Here is a 22,009-nt window from a genome sequence, read left to right as displayed (position 1 = left end):
TGAAGAGAAAGACCGGTGAGATAGCTGTTGCCCGCCTCATTTTACAGTAGACAGTAGGGATATTTGAGAGAGTTCGGCAAAATTTTAAGCGCCTGTGAAATGTATGCAATGCGACCGGCGGTAGTCACTTTGAACAGAAAAAAATTAAACACGCATTACCTACCACTCGTTACTTATCTCAAAACACGCAGTGTATAACCCTCTGTCCTCTTCATATACCGAGCGAGGTGGCGCAGTGGTTAGCACACTGGACTCGCATTCGGGAGGACGACGGTTCAATCCCGTCTCCGGCCATTCTGATTTAGGTTTTCCGTGATTTCCCTAAATCGCTTCAGGCAAATGCCGGGATGGTTCCTTTGAAAGGGCACGGCCGATTTCCTTCCCCATCCTTCCCTCACCCGAGCTTGCGCTCCGTCTCTAATGACCTCGTTGTCGACGGGACGTTAAACGCTAATTTCCTCCTCCTCCTCCTCCTCCTCCTCCTCCTCTTCATAATTTTGACCCCAACGACTGGGACACTCTGTATAGACGGGGGGCACTTGCTGATTCTGTACGTCCTTATGCAGTGGAAGTGATTACTGTGCACTTGAAGACGACAGTCACGACTAGGCAGAGAGGGTAATTATGTCACCTATTTAGGAGGCTGGTCACCAAATTGTTGTTCGACTAATTCTAGTGTACAGTTCGTCGGTGTGGGACACTTAATATGTTTAATTAACGGAAGAGATACAGAAGATTCTAAGAAGAGCTGCACAGTTCTTAGTGCAGATTGTTAGCGACAGTGAAAGCGTCGCAGAAAAGCGAGAGATGCAGCAAGAAAAGGATTACACATTTTTGCAATTTTCAGAAGTTCGGGAACCCACATTCCAGTGCGAGTTATAAGGATATTACTTACTACAACATGAATCTCTCGTGATGACCATGAAGGTAAAATTACAGTAATTCAGCCTTAAAAAGAAGAGGTATCGACAGTCTTTGTTCGCGTGTACCGTCCGCAAATAGAGCAGGAAGAGAGGACGGAGGAAGATGATTTCAGTATATCCTGTACCCTGGATTTCGTGCTGGAGACTTAGACGTGGAGGAAACCTGTGGCGGTGTTGCTGAAAGAGAAGCTGACGCTTTACGGAAGAAGGTACAGATATTAAATGTTTACCTGCAGGGAAAAAGAAGTCACAGCAGGAGGTGATTATATTTCCCTAAGATTTTTTCATTATTTTTGTAAGTTCTTCGCATAATTTCAGTAACGCAGCATCAACATCTACGTCAAGACGGCAGCATATTCTCGGGTTTCATGTCGCGCCAATTCTCGGTGTGTCATCGATGTTTCGAAACACGTTGAGAGCGCATGCCTTCCGAAACGTCACGGACACGTAGCAAATTAATGCGGTAATTTACCCGAAAATATTCGACTGAACTAATTCGCCGTGAAAACCTACGTATGGATCCTAGCTATCCATGTATACAAACACACACACACACACACACACACACACACACACACACACACAACTAAAGTTTTGTATCACCCATTTATTTCTAAATTCATGGCACGGAAAACAAAAATTGATTCTGAGGAATGCGTATATATTCATTTCCAATGTGTCCAGATCATTTCTATAACGACGAAATCGTCTGTTTCCCTTGCAGAGTTTTTCGCAGCGCGCCTGAGCAACGTAGTACATTGTGCAACGTCCCCTGGCTCGGATGCAAGCTTCAGTCAGTCGTTGCATATCATCGATCAGATTATGAAGCCAGCTCTGATCCGAATTATCTCTCTTCATTGGCGATTCGGCGTTAAGTGGCGCAGAGTACGTGGCCGTTGTCGACGTCCCAAAACAGCTCGCTTCAGAAATGGTTCAGGTGGCTCTGAGTACTATGGCACTTAACATCCGAGGTCATCAGTCCCCTAGAACGACTTAAACCTAACTAACCTAAGGACATCACAAACATCCATGCCCGAGGCAGGATTCGAACCTGCGACCGTAGCAGTCTCGCGGTTCCGGACTGAAGCGCCTAGAACCGCTCGGCCACCGCGGTCGGCCAGCTCGCTTCAGTCGATCCCACACATGATTCATTGGGTTCATGACCGTGGGACAGGCAGGCCTCTCCGTTCTGGTATCTTAGCCTGCTGAAAGAACATGTTCACAAGTACAGCACGATGAACACAAGTGTTGCCATCCGTCCATATGGAACGTGTCACCATAATTCTGTCGATACCATTCCACCACTGGTTGCAGAATCCCGTCCCTGTACAGCAGAGCAGTGAGGTTGCCCTCACCAACTCCGAGAGGTGTAGGTGGTCGGTCGGATATAATGCCAGCGCAGAACGTCTCTCCTCCACCACGTTGTGGCACACGTGGGACACAGCTTGGGAGGCGTTAGATATTACCGGGTTGTATCCAGAGAAGTTATCTGCGATTATCAGGGTACAAAAAAAAAAAAAAAGGTTCAAATGGCTCTGAGTACTACGGGACTTACCTTCTGAGGTCATCAGTCCCAAAGAACTTAGAACTAATTAAACCTAACTAACCTAAGGACATCACACACACCCATGCCGGAGGCAGGATTCGAACCTGCGACCGTAGCGGAACACGCGGTTCCAGACTGTAGTGCCTAGAACCGCTCGGTCACCCCTGCCGGCTCAGGGTACAAACAGATCAGAGTTTCGTCCGTAAACAAGAACCGACGCCAATCTTCGGGCGTCCATTCTGCGTGATGTCTCGCCCATCTGTAATGGAGGTCACGGTGTTTTGATGCACGACGTGGTACAATGTCATCGGGAATGTAGATTCACATCTCGTAACAGTTTGATGCGGTACATGACGTCCTGGAGCCTCTTCCAACGCCGAATTCAGTTCTGGAGCACTTGGCCCACAGTTCCTTTGACTCAAAACTCGCAGATATAGATCATCCTTTCCACTTGTCGAACGTGGACGGGCTGTGCGACGTAAATCCTCAACACTGTTCACCAGTTAGAACCGATTCGATGTCTGCACCACACCATCTTCCTTGGTTGACAAGCCTTCAGCGCGTAACGTGATGATGCGGACCCCATCCTTAGTCGCGATTGTCCTTCGTGGCATAACGGATGTTCACTCTACTGCTCCACAGACGTTTCCGATGCGTCACGACTGGTGCCTTACTTTCACAGGAAATTCTGCCATCCATTCGAGTGCAGTAGGTAGCACCCCTGGTAGCTGTGCGTATGTGTACAAACAACGTCAGAGATGACCTTCCGGTCAGTACATGAACAGTCACAATAACAACACACTTGCACGACCCTTCGGATTTATGTACTAGCCTCCCGGTGATTTCGACTTTGGAGTTTGTGCTTACAACTGGTAGAAGAGAACTGGGATGAGATGAGAGAACTGAGTATACACTGCCTAACAACAAAGTAAAGCACCCTGAAGGGGAATAGAAAACGAAATTAAATGTCACGGTTCGAGATGATATGTAATGTTATTTCAGTGATTACGGTATCGATTCAAATTTACAGAGAACGTGGCTTTATGAGCCCACTTTTAAGGATGGTGTTGCGTCCCCCTCTCGCCTGGATGCATGCGCCGATTCGCTTAGGAATTGTGTCATAAAGCTGGCTCACAACTGTTGTAACTGGTCTCTGATATCCCGTACACCGACATTGGGACAGAGGTGATGTCTTAGCTGTTCTCACGCATGTTCTATCGGGGACAGATCTAGGGCTTTTCCTGTCCACGGGAGTACCTCATCATCCCGCAGGCACTTCATACAAACGTGTAAAAAGTGCGGAAGAGTATTGTCATATTGAAGAATGGCTCCGATATTGTTGTGTGAGAGTTAACATATAGGGACACAAGTTGCCCGTGACGTTCCATTGTGTACCCAGAGTTGGCTCAATCACTATCACCTGTGAGCTGGTCATATCTCATAGCTCCCCATACAACGACGGCAGGAGTAACAGCACTGTGCCTCCCCAAAACATGGGGACATTGGAACGTCTCACCAGGTCGCCCCCATACTCGCCGCCGGAGTAGTATAGAAACCTGATTAATCGCTGGAGACAATAGGACGCGTTCATCACCAGTCAGTCCTTACCAATCACCGTAGCCTACACATAATTCGGTAATTTCCTAGTCCTGCTGCCGCTAGTCTCCGACCAATGATGCGATATGACACAGAATGTTGCAGGGAGTCCATTACTTGTTCTCGGACGGCAGTCGCAGATGTGTAGCGGTTACGATGTGTATCGTGCTTAGTATGGCGATCTTCCCTTGTGGTGGTCAGACGTGGTCGAATGGAACCTTGACGACGAGTGTATGCCTGCCCCCAGGTTCCCACTTAGTACAGCGTCGTGTCACTGTTATGCCCGAATGTTCCACAAGTCTAGATATTGCTCTGGTCGACAAGCCGGCCGATTGGACACCCATAATGATGCCCTCACAAATTCTGTCGGGTGCTGATAACGCTGTCTTAAACCTGTACGCGGCATCTCCGTGCCCCTTATAGAGATCAGTCAACATCTGAAGGTGTTCACACACATTATACACTGAAGCACCACAGAAACTAGAATAGGTACGCATATTCAAATACAGAGATATGTAAACAGGCAGAATATGGCGCTGCGGTCGGCAACGCCTATATAAAGCAAGTGTCTGACACAGTTGTTAGATCGGTTGGTAATCAAGATTTAAGTGAGTTTGAACGTAGTTGTATAGTCGTCGCACGAGCGATTGGACACAGCATCTCCTAGGTAGCGATGAAGTGGGGATTTTCCAGTACGATCATTTCACGAGTCTACCCTGAGTATCAGGACTCCGGCAAAACATTGTATCTCTGACATCGCTGCGGCCGGAAAAAGATCCTGAAAGAACAGGACTAACGATGACTGAAGAGAATAGTTCAACATGACAGAAGTGCAACACTTCCGCAGATTGCTGCAGATTTCAATGCCGAGCCATCAAGCAGTGTCAGCGTACGAACCATTCAACGAAACATCAATATGGGCCTTCGGAGCCGAAGGCCCACTCGTGTACCCTAAATCACTGCACGACACAAAGATTTACACCTCGCCTGGGCCCATCAACACTGACTTTGTACTGTTGATGACTGGAAACATGTTGCCTGGTGGGACGGGTCTCGTTTCAAATTGTATCGAGCGGATGGACATTTACGGGTATGGAGATAACCTCATGATTCCACAGACCTTGTATGTCATCAGGGGACTGTTCAAGCTGGTGGAGGCTCTGTAATGGTGTGGGAGTGTATAGTTGGCGTGATATGGGACCCCTTATACGTCTAGATACGACTCTGACTGGTGACAGGTATGGAAGCATCCTATCTGATGACCTGCAATCATTCATGTCCATTGTGCATTCCGACGGACTTGGTCAATTCCATCAGGATGATGCGACACCTCATACGTCCAGAATAGCTACAGAGTAGCTCCAGGAACACTCTTCTGAGTTTAAACACTTCCACTGGCCACCAAACTCCCCAGACATGAACATTATTGAGCATATGTAGAAGGCCTTGCAACGTGCTGTTCAAAAGAGATCTCCATCCCCTCGTACGCTTGCGGATTCATGGACAGCCGTGTGTCAGTTCCCTCCAGCACTTGTGCGTGCTCGCGTGGGCCCTACACGATATTAGGGAGGTGTATCAGTTTCTTTGGCTTGTCAGTGTATATCCTACTACGTCTGGTAACAACGCTAAACACATACAACACTAATGCACTCTACCGATGGTGTGTACGTTACGTATACGAAGTTACGTTGACAGCTGACCATGTGTTTTGGGGACTTCACTTTTTTTTCTTTTGTCAAGCAGTGTATTCCGCAACCGCTGCCATTAACACCATCATCGTTGTGTGTGTTGTATTGATACGTGTGTTGGATCGGCACAGAGGCGGTTGCCAAGGAATCCTGAGATACAAAACAAAACTAAAGAGAAACACACGTAATATATACGTAACTCTGGTTTACTAAACTTGAGTTGAGCAAGTTCAACTATAGTCGAAACTATTCCGCGAGACAGGTAGATTCGTCATATACAGTCACAACAGAAGCTGACTAGTAAGGCATCGAATGCGCAGATAGAACGCTACGAACAGACGGAGCGGCGTCTTCTTTAATCGGTTGCGTGGTGGCGCTAGACACGCGTTCTGCAGAGGGTGTCTCGGAGCCGGCCGCAGATTGGTACTGCCAACTTCTCGACGTGGAGTACCTCGCATGGTATCGATAGCATACGACACCATGTATTAACGATACTTACACCGCGTATTAATAATACTTACGCTATATCAATCTGAGACATCCCTTGTGCACACTGCAGACGCGTTCTAACTTCGAACTTAAATAATTTATCTTAAACGTTTCATTCACGCCGTGTCATACGTTTTGCTCTAAAATAGCGTTTCGTCGAATTCAGCACACTCCGTTATAAATTTCGCTGTATTTGAGATATGAAAACCACTGCATTGCGTAACAAAGTCTTAACCTATGAACAGCACATCTTGATGCCCGAACTGAGTGGAATTGTGAGACTGGTTCTAAGAAATCGCTTTCTTCCTGAAGTCTTTCTTGCTCTGTGTTGTGTACTTGTATAATAATTACAATTCTGTTGTATGAACTTCTTGTGGGGTTAAAAATGCGGTACAGATGCAAAGGGGTACGCAGTGAGGGGCAGATAGGTCCCCGGCCCCTCTCCAACCCCCCCCCCCCCCCCCCTCCAAGCCATCAGAACAAACTCGCATCCTGCCCGCGAGACAGACAGACGTGTCTGCTCAGAATAACTTTAAAGAAAATTAGAACATGTTAGGGATGTTGACTATTAGTAAGTGTACCTGTTTCTCGTGAACCCTCAAATGTATGCCGCTATTCACCACGAAACTAGCGCAGATCCTGGTTACACTCTTGCTCAGCTGTAGAAACTTCATTTAATGCGACAAGTGTTTCTAAATAATTTTTGTTTGCTTGTGTTTCAGAGCACGCAGCCACCGATCACAGACTTATTTGTCGACCTCCAGGATGGCAACAGGTTGCTGGCTCTGCTCGAAGTGCTCACGGGCAAACAATATGCAAGTATCCAATTGCCATAAACATCAGTAGTTGCTCTGTTTATGCTCTGAAATGCAGTTTTGATCCTAAAATACAATTCTCTCCACTGATACATTTTTCTTTTTCTTTTGTTTTTCCTATCAGAAACGGGAAAAAGGTCGAATGAGGGTGCACCATCTAAACAATGTGAACAAGGCACTGCAGATCTTGGAGCAAAACAATGTAAGTAACGGCTATTAAAACTTGCAGTAAAGTTGCTTTGCACTGAGTTCTTCAAGAGCTCTAATTCTAAAATATAATACAGTATTTATTATTGTTATTATTATTATTATTTCTTTCCTTTCTCAGACGTTATGTCTGGTCAAAAATGGAAAGTGACGCGGACCTTGATCAAGCGTGACTTCCTTTTAACTGAACGGTATATGTTGCATTGCATTTAGGAATTTTCGGGTAATTGAACATGTATCAATAATTACAGATTTCTGTAGTTGTATATATTCGTTTGGATGTAGCTGTATTGCGTTGATTTACTGGTGGATATTGTGTGGTATGACTCCTGTAGTTGATAGTATAATAGGTATAATGTAAACTTTATTATTATTATTATTATTATTATTGTTGATGGAAATCTCTCGGGTTTCCAGCCGGGTGGCAGTGTGTCGTATTTATGTTCACGAGAAGGCCTGGCCGGTTCTTGACATTAATTGTTACAGAGTTGTCTTCTGCAATTCAGTTCAGAAATACGAGAATAAGATTGCCATTTTAACCCCTGAAACAGAATAACATTATGTATTTTAGACTGGTATCCGCCAAATCCGCATCCTAGTTCTCATCCGAAGACGACGTGACTTCACAGCATTCATTCTGTTCCACCGGCGGTTCATACCTTGTATTATGTCACAATCTGTCTTAGCAACACGCAACCTGCTAATCATAGTCTCGTCGCCAACAATAAACTCCTAACAGACAAATATTGCTAATTCCCTGTGAACAGTAATAAGGCCGGGCTGATGCTTAACATAATACGATAATATGTAACGAAATGCGACGGTGATAGAAGATCCAGGCGGATGCGTTCAGGAAAGTAACGGAAGTCACCCCAGTTCAGAAAGAAAAGGTCCAGCGCCGTCATTTACTGCAAATAACTTTATTTTACCACATTACATTGGCTTTTCTGTTACAGAAGGTCACAAACAAAACTACTGTAATGTTACTGTTTTAGCCATAGTACATGTTTTACCTCCTTCTTAGATTCTGTACGACAAGCACGAACACCTAAATGCAGTTGTATTCAGTCTCTATATAGCGAGTGTTGCAACATTTCCACTTTACGAACGGCTACCGGGCTGTGTCGTTCCCAGAAGTAACTGCGATTCGGATGTTTCCAGTGCAGGAGAAGAGTGCAGCTAGTGTAGTCAAGCTGTTGGCGAAGCGAGCGACGGTTATCAGACCAATGTTGCATATTCCCCAGAAGATGAAGCGTATGACACTCTTGGAAACTTCGTGGTATTTTAATATTGCCACTCGAGACCTTTTCATCAGTAGTAGACGCTGGGAAAGTCCACTTTGACACACATTATTATTATTATTATTATTGTTGAATTTCTTATCATGCACCAGTCCATTGTTAACAGAGAAATTCTATATTTGTACTGTATTCATCCTGAAAGTTTGTCATTGTCAAAGTGAAAACTGGTATAGCAGACTAATTGTAAACTTTCGTTTTCAGACACGTGGGAACATATTTTTAATTTTGAAAACTCTGTTTAGTATACTAAAAGCACTTTATTCTTTTCCGTCTGCTTCTGTTCCTGTCCATATGGGGATTGTCTTCATTTCTCCAGAATAAAAAAAAGAAAAAAAGGAAAAATCTAGTTCTGTCACGTCATTATTATTTCTTTTTGATATGTTGGTTGTATGTTATCTTACTCTTATTGTAATTGATTTTCAAGACTTTCAGACTTACCGTATGAAGTTCTTCCGTTCGTTTTTCAAGTTTATTTGCAGTAGACGCAGACAGTAAAGCGTCCCAACAAAACTTAGCTGCATCAGATGTGTTCTATTATCAGATATTTCTCCTTAGTTTTAAAAGTTTCTCGAGGGCTGTTAGTGCAGATTTTGTTGAAACTGTGGCACAAGCTTTCTCAGTGTCCGTGATCCTCTAACAAGTGATAATTCATACTTGTGGCTTCGTTCCAAAATTTTGCTCTTGAAATGCAAATGGTCCTCGGTGCTATATCTACTTATAGAACAAATTCGTTTCTTTTCCTGGTTAAAATCAAATGGTTGTTCTACGCGATTGGCTATAAAAACAATTTTCTGATTATTACGGACTTCTAGATACATTGCATGCATCAGGCGGAGAAATGCCGAATGACTACGTAAAAGGCTGTTTGAGTGGGACTGGTGTTTAACTTCCTGCCAACGCAGACGACGTCATTGTCTGGCCACAGGCTCATTATCACAAGGATAGGGAAGAACTCACCTGCACGACTTACGGTATGGACTAGCCCAGCATTCGTCTGGAGCGATGCAAGTAAATCATCGAAACCATACGTCATGTAATGGGTTTGAACTTCCACATTCCTAGATACGAAGCCAGTGTCTTTCAACACTGCGCCATCCAACTCAGAAAATCTGCTAGATGTTGGAAGGTATACAGGGTATTAAAAAAACAGCGTCCAATATTTTGAGAGGTGGTAGTACTCATCAAAACAGGAAAGAAAGTCCAGGACACATGGGCTCTAATGCGCATACCTTAACAGCTATGAACACTTGTTCAATAGAATAGATGTATTTCACGGTATCTAAAAGTAACAAGTGTTCATATCTCTTAAGGTATGTATTTTAGATCCACGTTTTCTAGGCTTTCTTTCTTGTTTTGGTGAGTACTACCGCCTCTCAAAATATTGGACACTTTTTTTTTAACACTCTGTATTTACTGAGACACATACGAAATATCTTAGTTTCTTACAGCCGAAGAAAACTTAAAATTTCTGCGTTAGCTCATGAAGGTATGAGTAACGGAAAACTGGCAGAGGCAAGAGCAGACAACTTGCCAAGAGAAATTTGGTTTCACGGATGAGATAGCATAAGCACATACCGTACTGATCTTACGGTCAGAAATGGAAAAACGCGTGGAAGAAAATAGAAAAAATTAAGTGCCATGAAATGTCACAAGACAGAAAAAACCATAGTCGCGAGGGAAGATGGGACACCAAGCCTTCCTCCGTGTGTAGCAGTGATTACGAACCGAGCGAGGTGGCGCAGTGACTAAGGCACTGGACTCGGTCATTTTGGACGGGGGGGGGGGGGGGGGGTTACGGGGCTGTTCAGATCCCTGGCGAGCCATCCAGTTAGGTTTTCTGTAGCTCCCCAAATCACTTAAGGTGCATATCGAGATGCCTTTATAAATGGTTGGTTGGTTGATTTGGCTGAGGACACCAAACAGCGAGGTTATCGGTCCCATACCTTTATACAAGGTACAATTATTGAACTATATGAAATAAAATCGTCACAACTTCTCAACGGTTTGCGTTAGTACGTTCAAACAGCACAGTTGGCCGCGGGACGTGATGGGTATCAGTATGCGCTGACGCGCCTTGTTGTTGTCGGCCATTTGCGCGTGAATATGTCTGAGCGTATAGCGCTTGTGAAAGCTTGCTATGAGAGCAACGACAGCACAACTGCGCCTCAAAGGAAGTTTGCGACCGAGTTCAAGCTGAAGACAATCAGCCCAATTGTGCTCACAATCAAGAATTTGATTCGCAGGTTTGAGAGAACCGGCAGCGTTCGTGATGACAGTGTTGGCAATGTCGGTTGCACTAAAAGGGTGAAAACGCCTGAAAATACCGAGAAGACACGCGCTGTGTTTCAAACCACGCCCACTAAATCGATAGAAGGGCAGCACAACAGGTGGGAATCAACCGGGTGACACTACGATAAATTATTGTTGAAGACCTGCATCTATTCCATACAAAATTCAAACCTATCAGCCATTAAGCCCCAGGGCCATGGAACAGAGGTTGTTTTTCTCCAACGCTAATTTCCACAGAATTGACGAACAGGACTTTGATGTGAATATGGTTTGGTTTAGCAACGAAGCCCACCTTCATTTGGATGAGTTCGTCAATAAGCAAAACTGGCACATCTGAGGGACGGAGAATCCGCATTTCGTGATCAAGAAGTCTTTTCGCCCTCAACGGGTAACTGTGAGGTACGCGATCTCGAGTCACGGAGCAATCAGTGCGATATTCCTTCATGGCACGGTGACTACCGAACAATAAGTGAAGGTTTTAGATAATGACTTCATCCCCATTATCCAAAGTGACCCTGATTTCGACAAGATGTGGTTCATGCAAGACGGAGCTCGACCCCATCGAAGCAGGAGAGTGTTTGGTGTTCTGGAGGAGCACTTTGGGAATCGCATTCTGGCTCTGGGTTACACAGAGGACACTGGCATGGGTCTAAATTGGCCGCCATATTCTCCGGATCTCAACACATGCGACTCCTCTTTGTGGGGCTATAATAAAGACAAGGTGTACAGCAATAATCCCAAAGTTATTGCTTAGCTGAAAACAGCCATTCAGGAGGTCATCGACAGCCGACACTTCAGCGAGTCATGCAGAATTCCGCTATTCGTCTGCGCCACAACATCGCGAAGAGTGACAGGTATATCGAACATGTCATAACCTAAATCCGAATATCTGTAGTGACGTTTACATGTTGAATAAAATGTGTGCACGCCGTAGTTTGTAACTAATTTACGTTTTTTCATATAGGTCAATAATTGTCACCCTGTAAAAAAGAGCAGCCAGTTTCCCACACCATCCTTGTCGAGTACGAGTTTGTGCTAAATTTCTAAAAATATTTTTATCGACGGTACGTTAAACCATAATGTTCTTTCCGTATGCCATTCCTGCTACTATATCCACTGAAGCATATCTGAATTGCGTACCACATTCTGACGTTGATACCTACTACACTATTGGGAAGTTAAATGTGAAGAATAAGACATTAAAGAGAGAGACTGCGTGTCTTCGTAGGCTTTCCCGGCACAATAATTCTTGATTTTAGGATCCGGAAGCAAACCCGAGGAGACTATCAAGAGTCAGTAGATTCTGTTCGCGCACTCGTATAGAACAGTGGAAGTGATTATTTACAGCGGCACGTTACTGACTGAGTAGAATCGCGTAGTGACCATGGAAACAACGAGTACTTATTCGTAACGACTGTGTTTCGCCTGCGGAAACAGTGACCTGTACTTTTCCACACATTACATTCTTACTAAACGTTGTAGCGACGTAGAAGACAATCTGTTTACATTCAGTTTGTTCTTTAGAAAAACGTATACCTCTGGAAGAATCGAAATGAGTCTTTTGAGAATAGAAACAAAGTTGGGATACAGAACTACGCACCACCCTGAAACTCCTAGCGGATTGCTTATGACGTTGACTACCTGCATCATTTTTCTCTACTTCTTCACAGTTTCTTTATATTTCGATCTCCTTTACTTCTTTTTTCTCCTTGTTATTCTTTCTCTCGTTTTCTCATCTTACCTCCGCCAAAGTTGTGGAAAATTGATTGAATTACCCTAATGAACAGTTGCCAAAGGAAGTAACCGTTTTTTTCCGTGTGTGAAACCTGTAATTTAAACTTGAGCGCCCAACAAACATGACTAGTGATTGAGTGAGGACAACGAATTAAAAAAGTCACGGCATTATCACACCTACGCGTCTGTCTTACATGCTCCGTGTATTAATCGAGACAGTGCCCTCTTTCCGAGTACAGTCATATTAGAAGACTGTTTCTTGGCATCGAAGTCAAGAAATGATGAGACCAAACTATCCGCATAGAAAGAAATGGAAAAATCATCTATCATTAATTAATTTTTTTCCACTTCGTGAGGTCTGCGACCGATTAAATAATGCACAAATCTCTCAGGCACATTTTTATTCGTGTCACTAAAATTGGAATGCTCAAACTTTCTTTTTTATATCTTAAGTTTTGTTATTGGCTTGTATGTTCGATGCTTTTGGATAGCCTGTGACGTTACGAAAATGTTGTCCGGGACTTCTGGAGATGGTGACAAGGATATAGCGTTAAATCTATTTCTAATCACATGCCGAGCAGCACTCGCTGTGTGTTGTCATACATAGTGCGCCACCTGTCACGCTGCAGACTCATCATTGCTGTGCCCTTCAGTCCGCACACTCAAATCAGTAGTTCTTTCAGTTTATCCAGGTCTGATTACCTTAATTTCCTACTTTTCTGCAGCTTCTTTAGTTTTAATTTGCAGTTCACAACCAATAAATTGTGGTCAGAGCCTACATTTACTCTAAAAGACGTTTTGCAGCTCAAAATCTGGTTTCGAAATTTGTTTCTTTCCAGTATACAGTATTTCTGTACGATAACTGCAAGACCTACAGAAAAATTGGGCGTATTAGTGGACAGAGCAGATTCACAAGTTTCGATTCGTAATACGCGCCGAGCATGAGTCCAAAAGGGGAAGGGCGTGTCAGAACATGTAGACAAACCGTCCTCTACGTACTGTAGCATCGAATTAGTTCACGCTTCCAGACAGACAATCTAATCAACAGATTTGAAAAGCGGGCCGCCGTCACTGCTCCCGGCCAGTTCGTGTCACTGACTTCATTGAACTACACACGCGTATCGACATGTGCAGTGTCATAAACGATGCCCATATTGAGCATCTGTAACTAGAGTTAAGCCTAGGAGAGATGCCCTATTCACTTAGATGAGTCTATTTTCTGTATATCTTATAGGTTTCAGGCACTCGTCTTCTGAAACCATGTATAATAAGTCTCAAATTTTCCAGTGTGTCCATGTCTGTTCCACGTACACAAGCTTTTTATATGATTTTTCAACCTAGTTTCTGCAATTATTAAATTGTGCTCTTTGTAAAATTCTACCAGTCAACTCCTTCCTCCGTCCCCCAAATCCTTACCTTTTCACAATCCAGGTTTTCCTGTTATTTTTCCTTCTCTTCCCTTCCCTAAACTGGAATTTCGGTCCCTTGCCACAAATTAAATTTTTGTTCCCTTAGCTACCCGAATAATTCCTTTCATCTGATCATATATTCTTTCAATACCTTCCTCATCTGCGGAGCGTCTTAGCATATAAACTTGTACTATTGTAGATGATGTTGGCTTCATGTGTGTCTTGGCAACTACCGGGTGGTGATAATTAAACTTTCCCTATTTAACACGTTATAACACGTAAACTAACTCCCGTACGAGTACCAAACTTGGTAGCATTAATGTCCAGAGTTTGGGGTGCATGATTTCCATGCGTCATAGCGCCACCGTCCAATTCCAACTATGGCCACCAGGTGCCGTGATCAGTCATCGTGATTCATAGTATCAAACACCTCACCAGCCGCAATGCACTTGTTGTCGTGTCAACATGAGTTCGGATAAAACGAGCAGGGTATTATTGGTGAAGCACTATTATCAAAACAGCTGTAATGCTGCAGCTGCATTCCGAGAATATAGCTCGCTGAAAGAATTACGGAAGGGTCCTCTTTCTCCACCTGCTGGGCGGAGCATGATGAAGTTCGAATCAACTTGAGAACTGGGGAAGAGGCCGATGACCGGTTGCACAGAGGTGGTTGATGAAATCGCTGTTGCTATGTCAGACAACGCTGCGCGCAGTTCCCGATAGTCAGACAGTACGCACGTAATGTCACGACGGTTGAACATCCCGTGGTCCACTGTACGGAAGGTGCTTCGAACCACTCTCAAATGGTATCCATACAAGATCCATATCGTACAGCGGCTTGCACCACAGGACGCACATCGACGTTTTGACTTCGTTCTCCGCTTTCTCGCAAGGATTGAAGTTGACGAGGGCTGGCCCTGGACCATCCAATGGACAGACGAAGCACATTTTTCTCTGATGGGTGAGGTGAATATACAGAACTGCCGAGTATGGCGATCCTCACCTCCAGTCACTGTGCATGGATTTCCTCTGTATGGTGAACGTGTCACCGTGTGGTGTGGCTTCACGGCTACGTTCATCATTGGCCCATTCTTTTTTGAACATGCTGGCGCTCGAGGACCAAAGACGTGCAGTGTGACTGGCCAGCGTTACTGCTATATGTTTCGCCAGCATGTCGTACCCGCCCTAAGGGAGAGAGACGCATTGAACTCAACAAGTTTCAATCTAGATGGGGCTCCACCGCACATCGCTCGTGAAGTTCACCTGCTTCTCCGAAGTACATTTGAAAACGGTCGAATTATCAAGCGATCGTTTCCAAATGCTTGGTCGGCACGATCACCTGATCTCACTCCCTGTGATTTCTGGTTGTGCGGCTACCTTAAGGACAGGTTTTACCAGGGGAACACTCACACATGTGCTGATCTGAAGCGCAACATATCAAGAGAGGTAGCCAGCATACCTACGGACATGCTTCGTTCTGATGGGCACCATATTGAGCCCCTGTTGTAGTATAATGTACCGTAGCAGTACATTAAAAGTGTTTCAATCGAAATGATTCTGCATTATATCATTTCCCCATGTCCTTGACATTAATGCTACCAAGTTTTTTACTCGTACGGTAATTACTTTCCGTGTTACAACGTGTTAAATAGGGAAAATTTAATTATAACGGCCCGGTATAATGCATTCACAATACTTATAGTAGCTATCCCGCATTTCTGTTTTGCCATTCATCATTGGACCTACGCCTGCATTACTTGTATTTCTTATTCAAAGCCCCGTGCTCACCTGATCAGAAGTCCTGTTCTCCCTGCCATCACACTTTACTAGTTCCAACTATATCTACCTTTAACCTATCCATATCTCTTTTTAAATTCTCTAGCCGCCCTACCCGGTTAAGGGATCCAACGTCCCACGCTCCAACCAATAGAATGACAGTCTTGTTTCTCCTGACGACAAAATCCTTCTACCAGATCCCCGCACGGAGATCCGAATGGGGGACTATTTTATCTCCGGAATATGTTGCCCAAGAGAACGGCATCGTCATTAACCGTACCAGAAGAATTGCAAGTCCTCGCGAAAAGTATCGGCTGTAGTTTGCCCTTGTTTTCAGCCGATCGCAGTACCAACATAGCCAGGGCACTTTTAGTTAGTATTACAGGGCGAAATCAGACAGTCATTTAGACTCTTGCCCCTACAGCTACTGAAAAGGCTGTTACCCCTCTTCAGAAACCACTAGTTTTCCTTTCCTCTCCGCAGATACCCCTCCAATGCGGTTGAACCTATGGTACGGGCAGCTGTATCGTAAAGGAAGGCAGCCTACCCCTTCTCGGCGAGATACATGGTTCGCTGGGGTGTGGGGAGAGGGGGGCGGGAGGGTCCACTCTCGATAGAGTAATATTGTGAATTTCTCAAGAAACGGGTTAGCTGTGTCGGGTCGAAGGCCTAAAAGTCGCCATAGGCTTCTGTTTTACGGCATTAAATCGCTACAAACTTCCTACTTTCATCATTTTATTACAATTTGTAGCGTTAAAGAAACCTACCATTTCTGAAATAATGAAATGTGATAGTAAGATGTACTAAGAATCAATAGATCGTGTATGTACATCATTATTTTAATTACAAACATTATTTTATTCGAAATTAAAAGAGATGGCCGCATTATTTATTGTCACTGTTTACTCCATCCGTCAAATGCACTTTAAAATTTTTTGAAGCATGCGACGAGCCTTGTTCCAAATTCCTATTTAGTAAATTGTATGTAGTCTCGTTGTTCGGGATCTAAATTTCAAGCTGGAGATGTGTATTCAACTGAAGTTTCATAACTTAACACAGATACCGCTATACGCCGTGGCCGAGTGAGGTGACGTAGTTACGGAACAACGAGATTCCAATCCCCGTCCACCAATTCAGATTAAGGTTTTCCGTAACCTGAATCACGTGAGGCGAATTCTGAGATGGTTCCTCCAATTAGGTCACCACTGCGTTCCTCCTCAGGTCTTGCCCATTTCGAGCTTGCTCTCTTCTCAGAGACTGGCCGGACATTAAAATAAAAATCTCGTTTCTTCTCTCTCGTTAGTCCTTTATTGTATGATTATATGATAGCGGAACAAACACTGGTAGCAGTTACTTCTGTAAAATATCTGGGAGTATGCGTACGGAACGATTTGAAGTGGAATGATCATATAAAATTAATTGTTGGTAAGGCGGGTACCAGGTTGAGATTCATTGGGAGAGTGCTTAGAAAATGTAGTCCATCAACAAAGGAGGTGGCTTACAAAACACTCGTTCGACCTATACTTGAGTATTGCTCATCAGTGTGGGATCCGTACCAGGTCGGGTTGACGGAGGAGATAGAGAAGATCCAAAGAAGAGCGGCGCGTTTCGTCACCGGGTTATTTGGTAACCGTGATAGCGTTACGGAGATGTTTAATAAACTCAAGTGGCAGACTCTGCAAGAGAGGCGCTCTGCATCGCGGTGCAGCTTGCTCGCAGGGTTCCAGAGGGTGCGTTTCTGGATGAGGTATCGAATATATTGCTTCCCCCTACTTATACTTCCCGAGGAGATCACGAATGTAAAATTAGAGAGATTAGAGCGCGCACGGAGGCTTTCAGACAGTCGTTCTTCCCGCGAACCATACGCGACTGGGACAGGAAAGGGAGGTAATGACAGTGGCACGTAAAGTGCCCTCCGCCACACACCGTTGGGTGGCTTGCGGAGTATCAATGTAGATGTAGATGTAGATGTAGTCCTGTTGCTGGATATCTTACTAGTTCCTCCTTAATAGTAGGAATACAGTATTGACATCTACGGTGATAATTTTTCATATTTATTTTTCAGGTGAAACTCGTCAATATTAGCAACAATGACATTGTGGATGGCAACCCGAAGTTGACCCTCGGCCTAGTATGGAGCATAATTCTTCATTGGCAGGTAAATAAGTGTAGAACTTTAAGATTGTGTGTGTGTGTGTGTGTGTGTGTGTGTGTTTGTGTGTGTGTGTGTGTGTGTGTGTGTGTGTGTGTGTGTTTTCTACAACTACTGAAGAACACAATGGGAACATTTTCGAAGTGTTTTGTATTAGCTTTTCGACAGATTTTTTACGTGTTATTGACGCTGAGGGTATATCAGAGGTAAAATATCGATAGTTTCGAAATACCAAAACAGTGATTCTCACTTGAAAAGTTTATTAGCTTTGGAAAAAGAAGCTCTTTTTGTTTAAATTTGTTGTTTGAGAAGTCTGACTGACTTATGTACGAGATTTTATCAAGAAATTGTAAGTTTCGTGGCAACAGTTTTAACATTTTTATTTTCTTAGCCATAGAACATTTGTAGAGCTGGTTAATTACATTAAACATATATTAATATAGATATCGGAGACAGAATAGTTCTTTAATTTGCAAATTAACTTTTTACAGTTGTTTTTAGCACCTTAGTTTCATGTTGGCTTAATGGAATGTTAATAATTAGTAGTCTCAATTTAGTTGCTTACAAGAAATTATAAATTCAGATATAAGATCACTCCTTAAGAAAACTAAATTGTCCGAAAAATCACGGAAGCTTTTCTAAAACTGAGAATTTTTTGTTTTCCTCGGAAGGCCTTTTTTCTCTATTTAAACGTGACAGTAACACCATTTGTTAAGCATGTATAGTGACTTACACTAACATATGGCATCGCACACCTCCAATTTTTTGAGACAGTCCAAAAATTAAAAAGAAAAGTGTGCTTGCCACATATCTGTTTGAGAACCTTGTAAATTAGCCTCTCAGGTGCAACAGGAATCACAAAGACATCAAATACTGTCATAAGACAGAGAGGAATTACAGACATTGGCTGTGGGTGAGCACTGATCTAAATCAGTGGGGAAAGTTGAAAATTTACCCGGACCGGGATTCGAACCAAGATCTCCTGCTTACTTGGCAGATGCGCTGACCACTGTGCCACCCGCACAGCTACACGGACTATCCTAACACGTCTCCCTTCAGAACTAAATTCTTAACGTATCCGCACACTATTAGTGTAATGCGCCTTACCCATTATCCTATTTACTCGCGGCATTTCACCGAGCCTGGTGTGCATCTCCACTGGCCATCCTCGCCTTAATTTATATGTCTATGGTGTCTGTTCCTTCTGTCATCGTGCGCATTTTTTAGATTATTTCATATTTGTTAAGTATTAGCTATGTAACTGACAACTACAGGTGTTGACAGTTAGATACGTTTCCGCTGACTCAAGGTCCACAGTTCCAGACTACCTAAGCTGCTCTCATTATACAGGCTGTTACAAAAAGGTACGGCCAAACTTTCAGGAAACATTCATCACACACAAAGAAAGAAAATATGTTATGTGGACATGCGTCCTGAAACGCTTAATTTCCATGTTAGAGCTCATTTTAGTTTCGTCAGTATGTTCTTCCACCTACGCTCAATGGAGCACGTTATTATGATTTCATACGGGATACTCTACCTGTGCTGCTAGAACATGTGCCTTTACAAGTACGACACAACATGTGGTTCATGCACGATGGAGCTCCTGCACATTTCAGTCGAAGTGTTCGTACGCTTCTCAACAACAGATTCGGTGACCGATGGATTGGTAGAGGCGGACCAATTCCATGGCCTCCACGCTCTCCTGACCTCAACCCTCTTGACTTTCATTTATGGGGGCATTTGAAAGCTCTTGTCTACGCAACCCCGGTACCAAATGTAGAGACTCTTCGTTCTCGTATTGTGGACGGCTGTGATACAATACGCCATTCTCCAGGACTGCATCAGCGCATCAGGGATTCCATGCGACGGAGGGTGGATGCATGTATCCTCGCTAACGAAGGACATTTTGAAAACTTTCTGTAACAAAGTGTTTGAAGTCACGCTGGTACGTTCTGTTGCTGTGTGTTTCCATTCGATGATTAATGTGATTTGAAGAGGCGTAATAAAATGAGCTCTAACATGGAAAGTAAGCGTTTCCGGACACATGTCCACATAACATCTTTTCTTTCTTTGTATGTGAGGAATGTTTCCTGAAAGTTTGGCCGTACCTTTTTGTAACACCCTGTATTTGTTTTGCTTATTCTTCTATGACGTAGAATGTTAAGCTGCAACGGGAACTCAGGTATGGGAACATTTGGAGCATTTCCTCTTAGAGAATTCTTCTTATCTTTTGCCCTGCTAGTATTTATTCAGTGATTTATGAGTTTAACAACGCCTCCAACCTTCTTTATAACGTGTCATATATCCCTGTGTTAATAGGAAAATGACTCTTCTTTTAGTTACGTTTGTTTCGTAGGATGTGTGATTTTAACTTCAGTGCTCACAGAAAAGTTATTGTGTCCTTGAGGTATGTTACGTGAACACGTGCTAATTATATACAGTACAAACAATGGCGTGAACCATACGGGCAGGAACCAACGAAATAAAAGTTATTCCAATAAGAACAGAAGCAGTTTGGCATGTCTAACTACTTTTTTTCAATTCAAGGGTGTCTATGTGTAGTGAAACAAGTCAGTTTTGTGGTTCTGTTACAGGTCCACTACCATCTGAAGGATCTCATGTCCGATCTGCAGCAGACTAACCTGGAGAAGACGCTACTCGCCTGGTGCCGACAAAACACGAAAGTAAGCTTCGCATTACTTAACCCTCATTTTCACAGTTACTTCCACTGTAACAGTTTTCTTAATCTCAGGTGACAGGCTATGAATTTTTATTAATAAATTCATCACTTGCCACACCGAAGTTTTAAGTTCCGAGTTTTAAATCCCAGAGAACGGACACAGTGCTTTCACATTGATACGAATAGAGCACGTGAACCTCCAATTCATATTAACAAGAATCATTGAGCTGAAGTTCAACTTTGAGTAACGAGAGAGGCTATATTCGTCCACTACATTGCTAAAATTTCAATCACTTTTTTTAAACAAAAAAACTGTCATCTCAGTGGCCAGCTATGATGATTTATTCACACAAGTGGTTTCGTCTCAATTACGAGTCATTTTCAAGTGTGCCAAGTGTTCATGTCGTGGATAGCACGGTCACGTAATGAAAGGTATACATCCAGACGTCTTTGTCAGCTCCACCTCTGTTACTTTTACTTCCTTCGATGGTTCTTTTCGGTAGCTATGTCATCCCTCTTCAAACCTACCACATTAATAGCCTCTCTCTCTCTCTCTCCCACTTTTTTTTATTGCGATCTGAGATGGGGGAAGCAAATCCACAATGTTACAGACCAATATACCTAACACCTGTTTGATGCACAATCCTTGAACATATTCTCAGTTCGGATATAATAAATGTTCTTAAGACTGAGGAACTTACGTCCACGAATCAGCGCGGTTTTAGAAAGTATCGCTCATGCGAAACTCAGCTTGTCCTTTTCTTCCACGATATACTGCGAACTATGGATGATGGACAACGGGCAGATTCCATATCTCCGATTCCATATCTCCAGATTTTCGGAAAACATTTGACGCGGTGCCTCATTGCAGACGTCAACGAAGGTACGAGCACATGGAATAAGTTGACAGATACGTGTGTGATGTCCTTAGGTTAGTTAGGTTTAAGTAGTTCTAAGTTCTAGGGGACTCATGACCTCAGATGTTAAGTCCCATAGTGCTCAGAGCCATTTGAACCATTTTTTGACATACGTGAGTGTCTCGAAGACTTCTGAAATCATAGAAGCCGGTATGTTTTCCTCGACGACGAGTGTTCATCAGAGACAAGGGTATCGTCAGAAGTGCCCCACGGAAGTGCACTAGGATTGCTGTTATTTTCTGTAAAATAAATGATCTGGCGGATAAGGTGGGCAGCAATCTGCGGTTGTTTACTGATGATACTGTAGTGTAGGGATAGGTGTCGAAGTTGAGTGAATGTAGGACGATATGAGTTAGACAAAATTTCTAGTCGGTGTAATGAATGACAGCTAGTCCTAAATCTGGAAAAATGTAAGTTAATGCATATGAATAGGAAAAACAATCCCACGATGTTCGGATAAATAATTAGTAATGTCCTGCTAGAC

General features: G+C 43.5%; 1 protein-coding gene across 1 annotated transcript in view; it reads left to right on the top strand.

Moving 5' to 3' along the window:
- Positions 1–22,009, top strand: part of LOC126471168 (dystrophin, isoforms A/C/F/G/H-like) — an 881,357-nt gene that overhangs the window by 612,563 nt on the left and 246,785 nt on the right. Inside the window, exons 3-6 of the mRNA XM_050099271.1 lie at positions 6,965–7,057; positions 7,182–7,259; positions 17,839–17,931; positions 20,523–20,612. Coding sequence (XP_049955228.1) covers positions 6,965–7,057; positions 7,182–7,259; positions 17,839–17,931; positions 20,523–20,612 — 354 coding nt within the window. The remainder of the gene's footprint in view (positions 1–6,964; positions 7,058–7,181; positions 7,260–17,838; positions 17,932–20,522; positions 20,613–22,009) is intronic.

Source organism: Schistocerca serialis, chromosome 3 (genome assembly GCF_023864345.2).
Source record: "Schistocerca serialis cubense isolate TAMUIC-IGC-003099 chromosome 3, iqSchSeri2.2, whole genome shotgun sequence".
In the NCBI taxonomy this organism is placed as follows: domain Eukaryota; kingdom Metazoa; phylum Arthropoda; class Insecta; order Orthoptera; family Acrididae; genus Schistocerca; species Schistocerca serialis.
Note: the sequence above shows the minus strand (reverse complement) of the source record. Positions and strands in the feature narration are given on the sequence as shown.